Source organism: Dipodomys spectabilis, unplaced genomic scaffold, assembly GCF_019054845.1.
Source record: "Dipodomys spectabilis isolate Male_0828 unplaced genomic scaffold, ASM1905484v1 ptg000366l, whole genome shotgun sequence".
In the NCBI taxonomy this organism is placed as follows: Eukaryota; Metazoa; Chordata; class Mammalia; order Rodentia; family Heteromyidae; genus Dipodomys; species Dipodomys spectabilis.
Window position 1 is genome coordinate 909,648 of NW_024871043.1, and position 20,686 is coordinate 930,333.

Below are 20,686 nucleotides of genomic sequence, written 5' to 3' on the forward strand. Positions count from 1 at the left end.
TGTGTGTACGTCAATCCTGGGACTTGAACTCAGGTCTCCACACCTTCATTAGCTTTTTCACTCAAGCCTAGCACTCTACCACTTGAACCATACTTCCACTTTCAGCTTTTTGCTAGGTAGTTGGAGATAGGAGTCTCTCAGATTTGTCTGCCCGGGCTGACTTCAAACCCAGATCCTTAGATCTCAGCCTCCTATGTGGCTAGGAGCCACTAGCACCTGGTTTCTGGAACTTCTGATTTTCTTCTCCATAGAGGATTCTTCCAAGGTCAGTATAAGAGCATGATAGAGGAAGAAAACAGACAGGTTGTCCCAGAAAATGGGGTAGCAGACACGAAGGCTACTTAGGGAAGAACCACCCCCATCTTCTCCTTTGTTCTTGCTCCTGTCCTGTAAGCCATGATGCTGAGAAAGAAGCATTCTACAAGAGTGGCTGGGACCAGGCTGTGTTTGCTCTGCATACCTTGTTTGGGAAGGGCCACTGTCTTGTCAGAGCTCATACTGGGACCAAGCACTGGTAGCTCATGCCTGTAATCTTAGTCACTCAGGAAGCTGAGATCTAAGAATCAAGGTTCAAATCCAGCCCAGGCAGGAACATCCAGGAGACTCTTATCTCTAGTTAATCCCTCCCTCCCTCACGCACTCACACAAAAGACAGAAGTATAGCTGTGGCTCAAGGGAAAGAGAGCTAGCCTTGAGAAAAAAAAAATTATAGACATGCCCTGGGACAGGGGGAAAAAAAGGCAGAAGTAGCTTTGGGCCTGACCTGAACAGAGGTTGCAGGGTTTTGGGGCGGGAGGACAATTTGAGGAAGGGGGGACAATTCCTTTCGACAGGAGAAAATGACCTGGGTGGAGAATAAGAATCACAAACCCAGCCGGGCGCTGGTGGCTCACGCCTGTAATCCTAGCTACTCAGGAGGCTGAGATCTGAGGATCGCAGTTCAAAGCCAGCCCGGGCAGGAAAGACCGTGAGACTCCTATCTCCAATAAACCACCAGAAAACCGGAAGTGGTGCTGTAGCTCAAGTGGTAGAGCGCTCGCCTTGAGCTGAAGAGCTGAGGGACAGCGCCCAGGCCCAGAGTTCAAGCCCCACGACCGACAAAAAAAAAAAAAAAAAGAATCACAAACGTTTGTGTGTATTTTTTCTCAACATGGACACAATGTTGAGAGCAAAAGATTCATCCAGGCAACAATGGCTCAGAACTATAATCCTAGATTCTCAGGAGGCTAGGATCTGAGGATTGTGGTTCAAAGCCAGCTTCAGCAGACAAATCCAGAAGATTCTTATCTTGAATTAACCAACAAGAAGCCAGAAGTGGACTCAAGTGTGACTCAAGTGATAGAGCATTAGCCTTGAGAAAAAAAAAAAAAAAAAGCCAACCAAGATCACAAGGCCTTGAGTTCAAGCTTGAATATTGGCATGCATGGGTGCATGCGTGCACATGCACGCACGAGTGTGCACGCGCACACATACACACACACACACACACAAGCAACAGTGTTTCCCCAGACCATGACAAGTTGTTCCTGCAGACAGAGCCCCTAAGATAGGTTGAGCCAGGCCTAAGAAATCACTATACTTCTATTCTTTTTCCAGTTGTCTTGGCTATGATAATATTATGGAAAGTGGAAACAATACACACAGCATCACCACCACAATAGACCACCTCCTGGCACCAACCCCAGGCTTCATTCCTGTACAGATGTGGTTTACGGACTTGCCAAGTTGGGATAGCTTTAATTGTACATCATAGTTTTGCTATATAGCATTTAGCATAAGTATGCCTCATTAGCTCTACTACAGCCAGAATTCCACTTTAATGGGTATAACACATTCTATTAAGAAATTGTAGTGCTTTACCTGTTCGTTTGTTTTTAGGTGTAGCTCAAGTGCTATAGTACAGTCTAGTAAGCATAAGGTCCTGAGTTCAAATTCCAGGACTGTAAAAAAAAAAAAAAGTTCAGCTAATGTGGGTTGAATAAATACATAAGTGAAACTTCAGCTCTGGGCAAGACTGTCTGATGTGCAAATGGGAGGCAAAGAGAAAGTGAAAAGAGAAGAAAAAAGAAGGGAAAGGAAAATAAGAGAAGGGAAGGGAAAAGAATGGAAGAGAAGAGAAGGGAAGGGAAGGGAAGAGAAAGGAAGAGACAAGCCAATATTACACCTCTTAATCCCAGCATTGAGGAGGCAGAGGCAGGATATATATATATATATATATATATATATATATATATATATATATATATATATATATATATATGGAGAAAGAGAGAGAGAGAACACCAGGTACACCTATAATCCTAGCTACTCAGAAGGTTAGAATCTGAGGATTGCAATTAGAAGCCAGCCCAAGCAGGAAAGGCCATGAGACTCTTATCACCAGAAAACTGGAAGTGGCACTGTGGCTCAAAGTAGTAGAGCGCTAGCCTTTAGCAAAAGAGATCAGGGACAACATCCAGGCCCTTAGTTCAATCCCTATGACCAAAATACGTGTGTGTGTGTGTGTGTGTGTGTGTGTGTGTGTATGTGTGTGTGTGTGTGAAGCATGGTGGCTCATGCCTATAATCCCCAGTGACTCAGGAGGTGGCTGATCAGGAGGATGGAAGTTTGAGGCCAGATGGGCAAAAAGTAACACCCCCCCATCTCTACCAATAAGATGGGCATGACAGGTCACATTTGGAATCCCAGCTATGAGAGAGGTATAAATAGGAGGATCACAATCCAGCCCAGCCTGGGCACAAAACACAAGACACTGTCAAAACACAAATGCTAAAGCAAAAAAGAATGGAGGCATGGCTCGAGTGGTAGAGTGCTTGTTAGGTGAGTGCTTGTCCCTCAGTTATTCCAACCACAGTACCACAGAAAAATAAAAGTACAGTTGAAAGCAGAGTAATATGGCCTGAAGCTGAGCGCAGCAGGGGAGGAGGAGAAACTGGATCTTGACAGCATCTAAAAAGAAGAAGGTCTGGTTTCACTCACATCCGGCTCACCCGGAGCCAGAGGAAGTGTGGCCTAAGAGGAGCCCACAGCGGGGCGGGGAGAGTCGTGGTTGGGGATCTTGTTCCAGAATCTGAATAATAGAAATTATTTGGGAGTGGAGAAAAGGAAGGTCTCAAAGTGAGTCTAAAACCAAAATGGAGTTTGAGAAGAGGGTTAGAATGACGTCCAGTGAGGAAAATAAGAGGGAGCCGCAGAGTTTTTAGAAACATTTCAAAAGAGTGGACAAATTCTGATTCATTGATAGATGCAGAAATTAACTGGTTATTCTGAACAACATGACTAATAAGTAGCGTTAGCCCAGTGTGGTGGGGCACACCTGTAACCTCAGCAATCAGGAGGTAGAGGTAGGAAGATCACTAATCTTCTCTCTCAGAAAAAAAGTACCAGGTGCCAGTGGTTCATGCCCACCCCCAGAAAGACTATGTATATTTTTTATTGTGAAAATACCGTACAGAGGGGTTACAATTACATGGTAGTCTGGTAAACAAGACTAGAATGAGACTCAAAAACTAGATAATTCAGAAGCTCAACGATCTTATCTTACTGAACACTCAAAGAGCCAGGCGCCAATGGCTCACACCTGCAATCCTCACTACTCAGGAGGCTGAGATCTGAGGATCTCGGTTCAAAGCCAGCTAAAGAAGGAAAGGCCATTAAGACTTATATCTCCTATTAATCACCAAAAAGCCAGAAATGGAGCTGTGATTCAAGTGGTAGAGTGCCAGCCTTGAGATAGCACCCAAGCCCTGAGTTCAAGGCCTAGTACTAGCAAAAAAAAAAAGAATTTACTCAGGTCACTTAAATGTCACAAAGAGAATGGCCAAGTTTCTTCACACTTCCCTTTTTCTACATGGAAATGAAGTTCATTTACCCAACAGATAGATTCCCAGAATCTACCACGGTTCATTTAGGATCTTTATAAATCACTTAATGAATTCTTTACTCAGTCATTTATTCACCAAAATGATATGCGGGGAAAAATACTGTGGTTTAAACCCAAGGCCTCAGGCTCACTCAAAAGGTGTTCTACTATTTAAGCCAAAGTCCTAAACCTTGTACATGAAGCAACTACTAGGTGCCAGACACTGAGGATCTAGTAGGAGACAAAGCCCTCATGAGCTTCATCTTCTCTCTGGGAATGCCATAAACAGCACCCTGTCCTCTATGCCTCAGGTCCCACCCCTCAGACCCTGTCAGTCAACTTCTAGACAGCTGCAGTACCCAATCAAATCAACCATACCTAAGAATTAATGCCCTCCCCATTCCACCATGAAAGCAGCTCTCAAGCTCTACCTTCTACTGGTGAATAAGACTGGAAGCTTGGCTCATGTGGTAGAGCACCAGCCACCTAAGCAAACTTAAAGCCTTGACTTCAAATTCCACCACCAGAAATAATAATAATAATGTTCTCACATATCTTCGCTGGGGTATGTATTGTGCCCCCCATTGACCATGTTTACTTGCTGCTTCCCCTCCCCCCCCCACACACACACTGGTACTGGGGCTTGAACTCAAGGCCTGGGCACTGTCCCTTAGCTTTTCAACTCAGGGTTGGTGCTCTACCACTTGAGCCACACCTCCATTTGTAGCTTTTTGCTAGTTAATTGGAGATAAGAGTCTCACAACATTTTCTGCCCAGGCTGGCTTTGAACCACAATCCTCAGATCTCAGCCTCTTGAGTTGCTAGGATTATAGGCATGAATCACCAACACCCAGCTTTATTGACTGCTTTCTAGTGCCCTTCTCCACCATGGTTGCTAAACTCCTGAACCTCCAAAATAAATAAACTGCTTTGTACTTGCATCCTGTTTCAGGATCTGCTTCTGGAAATGAGCAGGAAGTCAGAGGTCAGCCAGGTTAAAGGCAGCTAGACATTAAGATGAGAACAGAGACATGTTCCCAGTGTGTGGTGACACAGAAAAGAACTTGAAACTGGCAGGTGGAGACCATGCTGTGGTTTAAAGAGTAAGCAGAGAGAGGGAATGGCCCTGGGGCAGCGTCCACAGAAACACAGGAGATGGGAATGGGTAGAACGCCTGATGGGCACATTGAAGGCAGGTTCAGACCCGTGGCGGAGAGATTTAGACAGTAAATGATGGCAGTGATAACTGTTACTAAGCAACCAAAAAAAAAATCAAGGATTGCAGTTCAAAACCAGCCCAGGTAGAAAAGTCCATGAGACACTTATCTGCAGTTAGTAACCAAAAAAGCCAGAAGTGGAACTGTGGCTCAAGTGGTAGAATGCTAGCCTTGAGCACAAAGAGATCAGATACAGTGCCCAAGCTCACAGTTCTAGCCCCAGGACTGGCAAAAGGAGGAGGAGAAGGAGGAGGAGGAGGAGGAGAAGGAGGAGGAGGAGGAGGAGGAAGAGGAGGAGGGAGGGGGGAGGAGGAGGAGGAAAAGGCTCATCTAGGGATAGAGATGAAGGACAGTACACTGAGACTTTGAACCACTGGCTTTTCTACCAAATCTTAATTTTAGGTGGCTCACTCTTTGACTCTTTATATTCCCACTAATTGAGTATGAGGATTCCTTTTCCCCTGAATCTTCACCAGAATGTGCTGCTATTTGCTTTCTAGCTGATGGACATCAAGATTAGTATGAGCCCAGCACCAGTGCCTCTTGCCTGTAATCCTAGCTACTCAGGAGGCTGAGACCTACAGGAGCAAGTGTTTGAAGCCAGCCCAGCAGAAAAGTCCTCAAGACTCCATCTCCAATTAACCAGAAAAGTGCCAGACTTGAGGCCAGGTCTGGCCTCAAGTAAACTCGGTAAAGCCAAGCAAGTCTGAGTTCAAGCGTCAGGCTTCATTTATAGTTGAGGACATTAAACATTTCTTCATGTATTTATTGGTCATTTGTACTTTTTCTTTTGAAAACTGCCCCATTTAGTAATTGGATTACTTGGTTTCTGTGCATTTAATTTTTTTTTTTTTTTTGGTCGGTTGTGGGGCCTGGACTCTGGGCCTGGGCGCTGTCCCTCAGCTCTTCAGCTCAAGGCTAGCGCTCTACCACTTGAGCCACAGTGCCACTTCCAACTTTTTCTGCTTATGTGATGCTGAGGAATCAAACCCAGGGCCTCATGCAAGCACTCTACCACTGAGCCACCTTTCCAGCCCACATTTAATTTTTTGAACTCTTTCTTTATAGAGTATTATCAGATGAATGGCTGGCAAAGATTTCACCTATTCTATAGGCTATGTCTTCAATCTCGTAGTTTTAGAAGTGTCAGGGGGAATAATATGACCAAAATACATCATATACATGTATAAAAATTGATAAGCAAAAGCAAGGCACTGGTAGCTCACACCTATAATCCTAGATGCTTAGAGGTGTAGATCTGATGATTAAGGTTCAAAGCCAGCCTAACCAGGAATCCATGAGATTGTTATTTCCCAATTAACACCAAAAAGCCAGAAGTGGATCTGTAACTCTCAAGTGGTAGAGTGCTAGTCTGGAGCAAGAACAAAAAATTAATAAAATAAATATAAACAAATAAATAATAAATTAATCAATTAATACATAAATAAAAAGCAACCCAGGGACAGCACCCCAGTCTTGAGTTCAAGCCCAAGGGCTGGCACAAAAAAAAAAAAATTCAAGAGCAGCACATATTAGAAATTGTTAAAAGAAAGGGGGAGGAAAGGGACTGGGAAGGTGGCTCAGTGGTAGAACGTTTGCCTTGCATGCATGAGGCCCTGGGTTCGATTCCTCAGCACCACATAAGCAAAAAGAAAAAAAGCCGGAAGTGGCGCTGTGGCTCAAGTGGTAGAATGCTAGCCTTGAGCTGATGAGTTGAGGGACAGCGCCCAGGCCCAGAGTTCAGGTCACAAGACCAGACCCAAAAAGAAAAAAAGAAAAAGGGAGGAGTGTATAAATATTACCAAAATATATTATATATATATAAATGTATATGTAACATGGAAATGCCACAATAAATCCCATCATCACATAATTCAAATGAAAAGAAATGGAGACAGAAGGGGAAAAAAACTGGGAGAGGGTGAGGGAAGGGGTGACATGGTCCAAAAAGAAATGTATTTCTGGGGTGGGTGCAGGGGGGAGGGAGGAGGAGATGGGAAGGGATGGGGAGGGGAAACAAAGGAGGAGGCAGCAATGCTTGATAAGAAATGTACTCATTTCCTGGCTCATGTAATTGTAACCCCTCTGTACGGTACTTTCACAATAAAAAATAAATAAATAAAAAAGAAATGCATTTCTTGCCTGACTTAGGTAACTGTAACCCCTCTATACATCACCTTTGTGATAACACTTTTAAAAATTAAAAATAAATAATGAAAAAGAAAGCTTTCTGCTAGAAGAGAGCACCTGCCACCCGCTACAGGGAAGGCTGAGCTCAGCCATTGGCTCAGCAGCAGGGAGAAGGAGGGCTTATCCCAGGAGACATGCCTAGGATAGGCTGCTTTGGCTGCTGCCGTCACCCACAGCAGTCCTGGCTGCTTCAAGCCCTTTGTTTCCTCCTTCTCTCACTCCCTCTGGGTCAGACTTCATCACAGCCCCATAGCCCTTCCCCCTTCCTTCCACATGGGCATCTGTCCCCACATTCAAGCTCCCCTTGCATCTGCTTCTCAGAGGACCTGTTTCCTAAGGGAGAGGGGCTGGCTCTGGTACACCCTTCCCTTCCCCTCCCCAGACAGGACCCAGATGCCATGGTGGTGCATTATACAGGGGCTGGCTGGTCCAAAGTGGAGAGTGGTAATAGACTCTCTCCCAGGCGTAAAAGGCCAAGTAGAAGAGATGGTGGTGTTTCAAGGACCAGTAGAGATGGATGAGCAGGAGGGACAAGAGGGTTTTTTTTGTTTGTTTTTTGGGGGCAGGGGGAAATGGGGCTTGAACTCAGGGCCTGGGTGTCATCCCTGAGTTTTTCTGCTCAAGGCCACTTTGAGCCACAGCGCCACTTTCTGTTTTCTGGTGGTTAACTGGTGATAAGAGTCTCATGGACGTTCCTACCTGGGCTGGCTTCGAACTGCAATCCTCAGATCTCAGCCTCCTGAATACCTAGGATTACAGGCATTAGCCACTGGCACCCAACAAAAGGGGTTCTTAGAAGACAGCTGCATGATGTAGGGAGTGAGGGGACCCCAGGAGTTCAGAAGGGCCAAACTTCAGAAACACACAAGGTAGTGGCCAGCTCAAATGAAGTTCCAAAGACTCTGGGCTTTACCTTACAGGATAAGTGTTTTGAGTCACTGAATGGCTAGTTACACACACACACACACACACACACACACACACACACACACACACAGAGTATACCACACACTGAAAACTAAACACGTGTTCTTAAGAAAACTAGGATGCTAGTGGCGAATGCTTACAATCCCAAGTACTCAGGAAGCTAAGAGCTGAGGAAGGAGCTTAGTGACTCTTATCTCCAATTAATCAACAACAACAACAAAAAGCCAGAAGTGGAGGTGTTGCTAACGTGGTAAGCATCAGCAACCTTGAGCAGAAAAAGCAAGAAAGGAAAAGGAAAGAAAGATTAGATGAATCAAAACCAAAGGTTGAGTCATTAGGGTCAAAAAGAGGCTATTAACTAGTTTAAGGCACAAAGAGTCAAGACTAGAACAGTATTTTATTAGTGGTGCTAGATTTTACAACCAAAAAGGCCTTTTTCTTTATTGCTTTATTTGCTAATGTGAAAGAACTTCTGAAATGAATCTTCTCTTTTATCTGTGGAAGCCCAACAGAAAGACACATTCAAGGAGATCACCTCTCACTGGCCAGATCTTTAAGCCTTGTTTACTCCACCCATGACCTTCCTGTCACCTGATTTGCTCAGGCTCATCATCAGCCCCCCCACCAAGGACCAGTTGCTAGGGGTCTCCAGGCCAGGCTGTGAGAGTGAAGGGTAGGCATTCCTTCCAATTAAGGTAGAAAGCAGCTCCACCTGTCCAAATCTTGAAAGCTCCAGAGGATTGAGAATGCCTAGAAGTCTTTTAAATCCACACTGGTGATTCATGGTTATAATTCTACCTACTCAGGAGGCTGAGGTCTGGAGGATCTTGGTTGGAGGCTCAGCCCAGTAGAAAAGTTCATTGTTCTCCATCTCCAAAATAACAATCAGGGAAGTTGGGTGGGAGGTGTGGCTCAAGTGATAGAGTGCCAGCCTAGCAAGGGCAAAGCACTCACCTCAAATCCCTGTACCCCCCCAAAAAAAACTTTTAATAAAAGGGCAACCTGGCACTGGTGTCTTACACCTGTAACCCTAGCTATTCAGGAGGTTGAGATCTGAGGATTGAGGTTCAAAGCCAGCCAGAAGCAGGAAAGTCCATGAGACTCTTTTTTTTTTTTTTTTTTAAATGGAACACTACATGAATTGTACAGGGCTCATGCTAATCTTCTCTGTATTGTTCCAGTTTTTTAGTATATGTGCTGCCAAAGGGAGCATCCCGAGACTCTTATCTCCAATAAAAAGTCAGAAGTGAAGCTGTGGCTCAAATGGTAAATCACTAGCCTGTGAGTAACAGAAGCCAGTCACTAGTGGCTCATGCTTATAATCCTATCTATTCAGGAGGCTGAGCTCTGAGGATGGAAGTTCAAAGCAAACCCAGGCAAAAAAGTCCATGAGACTCTTAGGTTCAATTCAGCACCACATAACCAGACGTGGAGCTGTGGCTCAAAGTGGTAGAGTGCTAGCCTTGAGCTAAAAAAAGAGCTCAGGGACAGGGCACAGGCCCTGAGTTCAAGCCTCAGGACTGACAACCAAAAACAAAAAGGCAGTTTGCTGCGAGATCACTGAAGTGATCACCTTCAGTAGACCCTGCCCTAGACTTTAAAGGAGTAAGCAAAGGGCTTCCGATTTTACAGACCTGTGTACCTCCCTTCTCCTGCCACCCCTGACCCTCTTCCCAACCTCCATCATCCTCTGCTTCCTCCTGCAATCCTCCCGCCTCCGATGCTCAGACTCACTTTTTATTTGTTTTTGTCGGTCGTGGGGCCTGAACTCTGGGCCTGGGCGCTGTCCCTCAGCTCTTCAGCTCAAGGCTGGCGCTCTACCACTTGAGCCATGCACCACTTCCAGCTTTTTCTGCTTATGTGGTGCTGAGGAATCGAACCCAGGGCCTCATGCATGCGAGGCAAGCGCTCTACCACTGAGCCACCTTCCCAGCCCTCACTTTATTTTTGCCATCCCTTCGGATTGGATTGGATCCTCAGGGTCACCCAGGACCCACCCCAGGATGGAGACCTCCGTGACCACCTTCACCCCTGGCCATGCCCCCCTCCCTGGCCCTCCCTCCTCCCTTCCTCCCTCCCCACCCCCAGGTCATGCCTCCTGGCCCTCGGGCCCCACCAGCAGCAATGGCTGGGCATTTTTCCCTTTGTCGTGCCAGCACACGTCGAAGAAGGGGTAGACGGGGCCGGGCAGGCGCTCCCGGAAGGCGAAGAGCGGCTGGAGATCGTCGGCGTCGCTGGCGTCGTAGAAGGCGAGGACGCCGTCGGGGAAACTGAGGTAGAGCCCCACGCGCGCCGGCCGCGCCTCGGTGCGCAGCGCGCGCGGCTCCTTGGCCTCCACGTGCGCCTCCAGCACCTTCCCGTCGCGCAGCCCCAGCAGCCACAGCCCCCGCGACGGCAGCGCGTGCAGCCGGCCCCGCCGCGGGGCGTCGGCCGCCATCGCGCCCAGGGCCCAGCGCGGCTTGTCGCCCACCTCCACCTCCCAGTAATGCTCGCCCTCCGCCAGCCGCTGCTGCGCCACCACCGCCACCGCCTTGTCGAAGCGCCGCTCGTCCTCGCCCGCCGCCGCCGCCGCCGCTCCCTTCTGCTCCGCGCACTGCACGCGCCGGCCCGACGGGGACACCACCAGGCTGGGGTGCGCAGAGCTGGGGTCCAGAGTCAGCTCCTCCAGGGCTGCAGGGGGGGGACGGGGAGGGAGAGAGAGAGAGAGGGAGCCCGCTGGGCACCCCCGATCGCTCCTCCGCCTTGCCCTGTCCATCCATGAGGCGCCTCCCTGGCCAAACACCTCTGGGTCCAGGGACATCGCCCCTCCACCCCACCCCCCCAGGCTTTCTGGCTTGGGCCCACCCGAGGCCACACCTGTCTAAGCTTCAGCTGGGTCACTTGGGAATGAAGGTCCCTCCCAGAGACGGGCTGGACAGAGGAGATCGGAGGCCAGGGGGCTGACCATCTGTGCCTAAAATACACCGGGACGTGATCTACGACCTGGGCGGGATTCGAGGCTCCTCACACTCAGTGAGACCGAAGGAGGAGAGGAGCGCCAAGGCGCAAGGCCTCGGTGCCTGCCGCCCTACAAAGCAGTATTCATGGAGATGAACTCCAGGAAACGGAAACGGAAGGTGGTGGTGGTTGTTTTCTTTTTGCTATTTTTGTTTTCTTTTCTTTTTGTCCTGTGTGTTCCTTTATGTGTTTTTAAGAGGGGGGGGGGGGGGAGATACAAAAATGGAGGGACAAAGAATGAACAAGGGGCTGGGAAGGTGGCTCTGTGGTAGAATGATTGCCTTGCATGCATGAGGCCCTGGGTTCCATTCCTAAGCACAAAACACCAGGAAGTGGCGCTGTGGCTCAAGTGGTAGAGCGCCCGCCTTGAGCTGAAGAGCTGAGGGACAGTGGCCAGGCCCACAGTTCAGGCCCCACGACCAAAGAAGGAAGGAAAGAAGGAGGGAAGAGTGAAAACTACCCACCTGTGTTGCCCAGCTGTGCAGGATGTTTTCCAGCTGTGGCAGGGGCTCTGCCCTCTCCCTCCCCCACCCCCCAGCCTGGCCTGCTCCAGTAAACAGGACTTGTGTCTGTCTCCTCTCCTGAGAGGGTCACACAAGGAGTCAATGAGTCAATCAGGGTTTAATCTTCCCTTGAGGCCCATAGCACCCCATCTCATCACTCACTGCCCCCCAGGTCCCCATCTGTTGGTGAAGATTGTCCTCCAAGGGCCAACTTCGAGGGCTGCAATGGGGACCCAGAGGGAGGCCAAGGGCTAAGAGCACCTCCTTCAATGGCCCTCTGTAGTGGGATGGGAGGCCGCCCCCTGTGCCCCTCACACAGAGCCAGCCCCTCCCATACCTGGCATCAGAGCCCGGAACATCTTCTTCCACACCTGGAATTTGAAGTCATCTGAGATAATAGGCAACTGGATATCCAGACGGGCAGGCGGAGGTGACTCTGACAGAATCTTCTGCAGCCTAGAGATGGAAAAGGGAAGAGGAGGTATCTGAAGAGGGGGAGGGGAGACTCCAGGATCTCCCCTAAATCATACTCTTGCTTAAAACTTTTCCATTAGATTTTACTTTGGGAATATTGGGGGGGGGGGGGGACTCTGGAGATGGATGGAGATGCTGTATTTGCTGTAAGTGAACAGATAGTGTACATGTTTAAATGCCTAGAGTGGTCGTGCATGCCTGTAATCTGGGTTACTCCAGATACAGAGGCAAGAGAATTGAGAGGTTGAGGGCAACACAAAGTTAAAGAGACTTCATCTCAAAAAACAAAATACAAGCTAGGCACAAGTGGCTCGTGCTTGTTATCCTAGCTACTCAGAAGGCTGAGATCTGAGGACTGTAGCTGGAAGCCAGTCAGGGGGAAAAAATGGGCATGTGGTTTAAATGGTGGAGCACCAGCCTTCCGTGAAAAAGCTAAGGAACAGCACCCAGGCCCTGAATTCAAACCCTAGTACCAACACACACACACACACACACACACACACACTGCACTGCTGCACCCTCAGTCTGCCATTTTGTCCCATGCCCCAGCTCTCCCAGCTAATCCCCATCCATTTCTCCAGAATCCAGTGACAAGAGCCCCTCCTCTGGGAAGCTTTCTTAGCCACCTCTTCCCTTCCCTCTCCAGTAGCACTGAGCACAGAGCCTTGACCCTTGACCCTCCTGATCCACCATGTCTGTCTGACCACCTTAGTCCCAGGGTCTAAAGACCAGCTCAGTTTCAATGGCAGCAAAGCCGAACCCATTTGGGTACAAAGGCTTGCTGCAGGAGGAGGGAGATCCTGGCCTTGTCCTTAGAAGACTGGAGCAAGTTGGGCAAAGGAGCCAAGATGATCTCACCTGCTGGTCACCAAACAGTAAGTCTGGAGAGAGACAGAAACAGAATAGAGATAAAGCAAGCAGATAAAGCAGGACTCCAGGAACTTCTAGGAATGACAGTGCCGAAGGTAGGGGCAGAACAAACCAGGAAAAAAAGAAAGAAAGAAACCCAGGAATGAAGGCCTCTCTAGTCCTTTACCATTATGTGAATTAGGAAAAGGGTTCCCACAGAGCACTGTGGCTCATGCCTGTAATCCCAGCCTGTCATCTCAGGAGGCTGAGAGCTGAGGATCCCAATTCAAAGCTAGCCAGGGCAGGGAAGTCTGTGAGACTCTTATCTCTAACAAACCACAAAAAAGCTGGAAGTGGAGCTGAAAGTGTTAGAATGCTAGCCTTGAGCAAAAAAAAAAAAAAATAGCTCAGGGACAGGAGGGCCTAGGCCCTGAGTTCCAGCCCCAAAACTGACAAATAAATAAATAAGCCTATAATAGTAATAGCTTTCTCTCCACCCCCCACCCCTACCCCATCATGGAGCTTGAACTCAGGACCTGGGTGCTGTCCCTGAGCTTCTTTTTCCCAAGGCTAGCGCTCTACCACGCTGAACCTCAGTACCACTTCCAGTTTTCTGGCGGTTAATTGGAGATAAGAGTCTTCAGGACTTTCCTTCCCTGGCTAGCTTCAAACTGCTATCCTCAGATCTCAGCCTCCTGAGTAACTAGGATTACAGGCCTGAACCACCAGCACCCAGCAAGCTTTCATATTCTTAAGCAATGTCCAACCTAAATAACAGCCCAAGGCCCACCTCTTAGATATGAGACCCTGGCTCCTCCCTAGCCCTCTGCAGGCCTCAGGGACAAGGCCTCTAGAGTCTGAACCATGGCCAAGGGGTAGCAGCAGGAGGACATGGAGTCCTTACCATGAGGAATTCTGTCTGTGGCTTGTCAGCCACCTCCTCCAGCACCTTCTCCATCTGCCGCAGCTGCTCCAGGTAAGACTTCAAGGCAGACAGCTCCCTCTTCAAGGCCACAACAGCATCTCCCCGAACTTGTTCTGCCTCATGGTTCAAAGAATCCTCCAGGGCTGCCAGAAACACCCGCATCTTGCCCAGCTGTTCCCCAACAGACTTCCGGAACTGACGCACTGTCTCCTGAAAGGCAATGGGACAAGCGACGGGAAAAGTACTTACCTCTAGGGCTCCTCCCCCCAGACCCCAGTTCCCAGGCTCAGCCACGCTGGTCCTCACCTCCACCTCTGCCAGCTGGTGCTCCATCACGGACACATTCTTCTCCTTGAGCATGCATGCCTCCTGCAGCTGCAGCTTCTGCTGAGGGAGCTGACTCTGCAGGGAGAGGGACAGAGCAAAGGTAACAGGGATAATTAGGGGACTTTGTGAAATCCCCCTTCTATAGTTAATATACACCAGTAAGGAAATGTTCAATCGTCAGTAGTTATTATATAAGGGGCCAAGGGCTGGGAAGGTGGCTTAGTGGTAGAGTGCTTGCCTAGCATGCATGAAGCCTTGGGTTCAATCCCTCAGTACCACATACACTGAAAAAGCTGGAAGTGGTGCTGTGGGTCAAGTGGTAGAGTGCTAGCCTGGAGCAAAAGAAGTTCAGGGACAGTGCCCAGGCCCTGAGTTCAAGCCCCAGGACTGGCAGGGGGAAAAAAGGGGGACCAAATTTTATATGTATATATATATACACACACACACACACACATATGCATGTATAGTTTATCTATAGTATATATTGTATATATACACTAAAACAAAATTTTACAAACTATAAATAAAATGTAAACAAAACCTTAGATATCATAAGTACAAATAACATAATATATACTACATATTTTATATTAAATATACATATAATGATGAACACCACCATAATGATTAACATCTGCAATCCTAGCTACTCAGGAGGCTGAGATCTAAGGATCATGGTTTTGAAGCCATCCAGGACAGGAAACTCTATAAGACTATCATCTCCAATTAATCACCAGAAAAATGGAAGTGTATGGTTCAATGTGGTAGAGCATTAACCTTGACTGCAAAAGCTCAGAGACAGTGCTCAGGCCCTGAGTTCAAGCCCCACAACCAAAAAGAAAAAAGAAAAGAAAAGAAATTCAACCTGCAGCTGGGGGCTTCCAACACATCCCTGGGGGGTGGAGAGCTTGAGTCCCTAGACACCATGGGCCTTATGAACAGGCTTATTACATTGCCTTCCTTCCTTCCTTTTCTCTCTCTCTCTCTTTCTTTCTTTCTGTCAGTCATGAAGCTTGGGCCTGGGCTCCGTCCCTGAGCTTTTATTGCTCAAGGCTACTGTTCTACCACTTTGAGCCAGAGTGCCACTTCTGGTTTACTGGGGGTTAACTGGAGATAAGAGCTTCTTGGACTTCACTGCCCAAGCTGGCTTTGACCCATGATCCTCAGATCTCAGCCTCCTGGGTAGCTAGGATGATAGGTCTGAGCCACCAGCACCTGGCTACTTTCTTTCTCTTTTGTGCCAGTCCTAAGGCTTGAATTCAGCCCCTGTGTGTTGTCCCTGAGCTTTTGTGCTCAAGGCTAGCGGTCTACCACTTGAGCCACAGCTCCACTTCCAGCTGTTTTGAGGATTGGGGTAGCTGACATTCTGTTCCATTTCATGAGTTCTGCTCTCTCAGCTAAAGATGGACAAGGGGTGGCAATCCTTGGGGCTTCCTGGAGGCTCCGCCACCCTTTGCTAGGAGACTGACCACCATCCAGGACTGAGCTGGACAGTGATCCAGTGATCCAGCTCCGCTAGAACACACAATGCCAACAAAATTCCATCTGTACACACCACGATGGTGAAAGGCCGGGAGGACCCAGGAGCACTCCATGCCTCCAGATCCTGCCTCCACCTGTCTCTGCATCTGTCGCTTAATCTTCTACAGCCCAATAAATGTCCAGACTTTCTTGGGCTAGTAGTAGGCATATCTGCCCATACCCACATGGGTGTGACTTGCAGGCTAACGTATGCCTGTGTCTCCACTTGCCCATGCCTCGGTGCTTTTTCTTGGGTACCCTTGAGGATCACAAACCTGGGCTATTGAGGTGCCCAGGAATACAGCCCTGACTGGATCTCGGTGACATCAGGCCCAGGCATGCTTTTTGCCTTGCCTTCCCTCCTCGGGTTACACCCATTCGCAGGTGTCAAGCTCATGCAAGCTTGGCAACTTTACTGGTGCATGTGAATTGGCCTGGCACAGCAGTACGACCGGGTTCCCGGCTTCCTCATGCCATGCAGACGTGCCAGCCTGGCAGGACCACCCAGATTACCCAATCGCACTGCAGGCGGTGGCTCAGCCAGCTCGGCTGGGATCAGCCCGACTTTCATCAGACTGCGCCCCAATCTCTCTAGGCAAGCTGGAGGGACCGTCGCGGAAACGGCGCTTTGCAGAATTCTAGCCGCAGCCTAGGCGGGGTTTTTCCTGCCTTGGCTCACTTTCCTGCCCGGCCCCGCCTTGCCCTACTCAGCCTCCACCCCTGATGCAGGCCCCGCCCACACCTCCATAGCAACCGCATGCTCCGCCCCTCGCGCCCTGTCCCTCCCACTTCTCCATAGCAACCGCGTGTCCCGCCTCCTCCACCGGCTCCGCCCACTTCTCCATAGTAACGTCAGGCTCCGCCCTCCGCAGCTCAGAATCCAAAGCAGAAGCCGGGGCGGCGCGGGTGGCTCACGCCCGTAAATCCCAACTACTCAAGAAGCTGAGATCTAGGATCGTGGTTCGAAGCCAGCCCGGGCAGGAAAGTCCATGAGAGACTGATCTCCAGGTAATCAGCAAAAAGGCCGGAAGTGGCGCTGTGGCTCAAGTGGTAGAGCTCTAAACCTAAAAGCTCCGGGACTGAGTCCAGGCGCTGTTCCAGCCTCAGGACCCGCACAAAAAAGAAAAAAGAATCCAAAGCAAGGTCGGGACCTCTCCATCCACCCAGCAGAGTCGTCCCACCTCCACCCACCCCCGCCCCGCCCCTCCCCGCACCTTGAGGCGCGTGTGGGCCTCGGCGGCCGGCAGCAGGCGGTGGCCGCGGTGCGCCCCGAGCGAGGCGCAGACGCCGCACACCAGCGCGCGGTCCTGCTCGCAGTAGATGCTCAGCGGGTCCCGGTGCTCCTCGCAGAGGCCCTGCGGCACCTGCGCCAGCCCCTCCACCAGGCGCGCCAGCTGCTGGTTGGTGCTCAGCGCCTGCGGCCGCGTGGGCGCCTGGCAGCTGGGGCAGGGCACCGAGCCGTCGGCCGCGGGCTCCCCTCCCGCGCGGCCCAGGCAGGCGCGGCAGAAGCTGTGGCCGCACTCGGCCGTCACCGGCGCCTCAAACAGCTGCAGGCACAGCGGGCAGGACAGCTCCTGGCGCAGGAGGCCCGGGGCAGCCGCAGCCAACATGGCGAACCTGGGGCAGAGAAGGGGGAGAGGAGGAATCGGGGTCAGGGAGGCCAAGGGGCAGACATCCCCCAGGCTGGACCAGAGGCCCAGCGGGGAGGAGCGGGGCCTAGAAGGCTGAAATGGATTCTAGCTTGGGCCACAGACACCCCAAGTCCATGTCCTCTTCAACCCTAAATATAAGCCTGAGTTCTATTCCTGCCCTCTATCCAAGCTGCAGCCTCCTGACCCAGGCTTTGGTCTCAACCCTCGCCCTCCAGAACCTTCCTTTACCTGCTTTCTTTGTTCCTTCTCCCCCACCCTTTCAGGCCCACAGGACTCACCGGTCTGGGTAGAGATGATTGGCCAAGAATACCTTCCAAAAATCAAAAAATAATAATAATAATAATAAGGCAAAACTGGACCAGAGAACCAAACCAGGCCTAAATAGGGGGTTCAGAGGTTTGTCAAAGACAAGTGAGGGGCAAATAGCAGGCTCAGAGCAAGGACAGGGCCTCCAGGGGAGCTGGGAGTGGACAGGGCAGTGACAGACCCTCCCAGACTGCGTGTGGCTCCAGGACTATATTTAGTCTCTGGCCCATCCCCTCCCATCACTTCTGGAAACTGTTCTAAAAGTAAAGGCTGGACAGTCAGCCCATAGGCATCTCACATCAGGGCCACCTGCTCTGGTCTATCTACTACTGATCCCTCCTGCGGGCCAGCTGGAGCCAGAGCGAAAAGCCAGGAAAAGACACACACACAAGACACAGAAACATGAAGCCAGGTCTTTTCTTCCTTCCCTACTGCCCATCTCCATCCACACTCAGGCTTCCTTCCTTCTTCCTCCCTTGAAGGCTCTGCTCAACTTGTCACCAGCTGTTTCTCAAGCTTATATCTCATTACATTCCACTGACAGCAGAATACTAGTGGCTCGCTCAGGCCTGTAATTCCAGCTACTCAGAAGGCTAAGATCTGAGGATTGTGGTTCAAAGCCAGCCTGGGAAGAGAAATCCAAGAGACTGTCCAGTTCATCCCCCAAAAAGGTCTAATTTGAGCTGCTGTGGCTCAAATGTAGAGTATCTGCCTTGAGCAGAAAAGGCTGAATGAAAGGCACACACACACACACACACACACACACACACACACACACACACACACACACAGAGTCCTGCTTGAGGCCTACAAAACTCTACCCAGTCTGGACCTGTTGGTTGGTATCATGTGTTCCTCCTCTTGTTCCTTGTTCCCCGGGGACTTTGCACTTGCCATCCCTTCTGAAATGTTCTTTCAACCCCAGAAAGTGCCTGGCTCTCCCCCCTATCCCTCTGATTCAAACCCAAGTTCTTTTCTCTTTTTTTGTGCCCATCCTGGGGCTTGAATTGAGGGACTGAAGCTCAGGGCCTGCACTCCAGCACTTTAAGCCACAGCACCATTTCTAGCTTTTTGGTAGTCTCATGGACTTTCCTGCTCAAGCTGGCTTTGAACCACAATCCTCAGTTCTCAACCTCCTGAGTGGCTAGGATTACAGGCATGAGTCACCAGCATGCTGCTTAAGTCATTTTTTCAGTGTGGCTTTTCCAAACTCCATTTCTTTGAGTTCAGAGTCTTAATGGAAGAGCAAGATAGAAGACCATTTTCTTTCAGTTCTAAAAATCAAAAGCACCAGGCGCCGGTGGCTCACACTTGTCATCCTAGCTACCCAGGAGGCTGAGATCTGAGGATTGCTATTCTAAGCCAGCCTGGACAGGAAAGCCTGTGAGACAATTATCTCCAATAAACCACCAGAAAACCGGAAGTGGTGCTGTGGCTCAAGTGGTAGAGCACTTGCCTTGAGCTGAAGAACCGAGGGATAGTGCCCAGGCCCAGAGTTCAAGCCCCATGACTAACCAAAAAAAAAAAAAAATCAAAAGCACTCGCAATTGATTTTGTTTGTTTTTGCAATTCTTTGCATTTTGTTTTGTTTTTGAGAGTCTCACTCTGTAGCTCAGGCTGGGCTCATGATGCTCCTGATTCCACCTTGCAAGTTCTGTGGTTACAGGTGTACGCCACCACACCTAGCTACAGCTCATCATGGGGCTTGAATTCACAGCCTGGGCACTGTCCCTGAATTCTTTTTGCTCAAGGCTATCACTCTATCACTTTGAGCCGTAGCACCACTTCCCAATTAATCTTTTAATAGGTAATTTATTACAGATAAAAACACAGCCAAGTGGCTCACACTTGTAATCCAGGCTATTTCAGAAGCTAGTGTAAAGCTAACAAGGGAGGTGTGGTTCAAGTGGTAGAGTGCCACTTGAGTGAAAAAGCTAAGGGGCAGTACCCAGGCCCTGAATTCAAGCCCCAGTACTAGCAGAAAGAAAGAAAAAGAAGGGAGGGAGGGAGGGAGGGAGGAAGGAAGGAAGGAAGGGAAGAAGGGAGGGAGAGAAGGAGGGAGGGAGGCAGGGAGGGAGGGAGAGAAAGAGAGGAGCGAGAGAGAGAGTACTCCCTTAGAGAGGCCAGAACACCCCACCCCCACCCCCACCCCCACCCCCACCCCAGGCAGAGCTGTGTGGGAATCAGGTCCTGTCCAATGCCAAGGTCTCAAGCTCAAGCTAAATCCCCTGAGAAAGTTGAACTTTTCATCTGCAGTTACAATCCAAAGATAAAAATAATCAATGTCCTGACAACCAAGGACTTTTCAAATCCTGACTCTGCCATTTCCTTGTTCTGTACACTGGGGCAAGTCACTTACCCTGATTTTCTCATTAACTTAATCATGGGACTTGTGTTAGGATTACCAAGACAGTTGGGTGAGGATGAAGATTCCACAGGATGATGCTGTTTTTGTTGTTTGTTTGAGATAATATCTCACTGATTCTCACTCTCTCAATCCTCCTACCTCAGCCTCACCAGTGCTGGCATTACAGGTATATGCCCCTACAAGTTTTTAGAACAGTGCCAGCCATACAAAAATTTTTCAATACCTGTTATGTATTGATATCGTAGAATTCGTATTTTTAATTGTGCCCATGAATTCTCCCTACAACCACACAAGGTCAATAACAAACACACCTACTTCACAGATTGGAAAACTGAGGTTTGGAGACTTATGTACCAGGCCTGTTCCAAGCACTTTGCAATTTTTATTTATTTATTTGTTTATTTTTGCCAATCCTGGGGCTTGAGCTCCAGGTCTGAGCTTCTTTTGCTCAAGGCTAGCACTCTACCACTTGAGCCACAGTGCCATTTCTGGCTTTTGTCTGTTTACATGGTATTGAGGAATGGAACCTAGGGCTTCATGCATGCTGGGCAAGCACTCAACCACTGAG

The 20,686-nt window shown here is 49.4% G+C and overlaps 1 protein-coding gene and 1 non-coding gene across 2 annotated transcripts; both read right to left on the reverse strand.

The window, feature by feature from the left end:
• Positions 1-9,299: 9,299 nt before the first annotated feature.
• Positions 9,300-9,409, reverse strand: LOC122096327. Its single transcript, XR_006145273.1, has one exon. It is a non-coding gene; the product is annotated as a U6 spliceosomal RNA (small nuclear RNA).
• An 876-nt stretch (positions 9,410-10,285) lies between these two features.
• Positions 10,286-17,402, reverse strand: Trim72 (tripartite motif containing 72). The gene is made up of 6 exons (XM_042666640.1): positions 17,007-17,402; positions 14,251-14,346; positions 13,924-14,154; positions 13,029-13,051; positions 12,034-12,152; positions 10,286-10,866 (listed from the first exon to the last, which is right to left on the reverse strand). Exons 1-6 carry the CDS (start codon positions 17,400-17,402, stop codon positions 10,286-10,288), a joined length of 1,446 nt encoding a protein of 481 aa, XP_042522574.1.
• Between the last annotated feature and the right edge of the window lie 3,284 nt (positions 17,403-20,686).

Bases quoted from the DNA above. Each gene is read 5' to 3' on its own strand.
- Trim72 (XM_042666640.1), bottom strand. From the start codon at position 17,402: ATGTTGGCTGCGGCTGCCCCGGGCCTCCTGCGCCAGGAGCTGTCCTGC. The intron at 13,052-13,923 runs GTAAGGACTCCA...GTCTCTCTCCAG, and splicing joins CACAGACAGAATTCCTCATG to ACTTACTGTTTGGTGACCAG. The intron at 10,867-12,033 runs GTATGGGAGGGG...CCCCCCCTGCAG, and splicing joins GTTCCGGGCTCTGATGCCAG to CCCTGGAGGAGCTGACTCTG.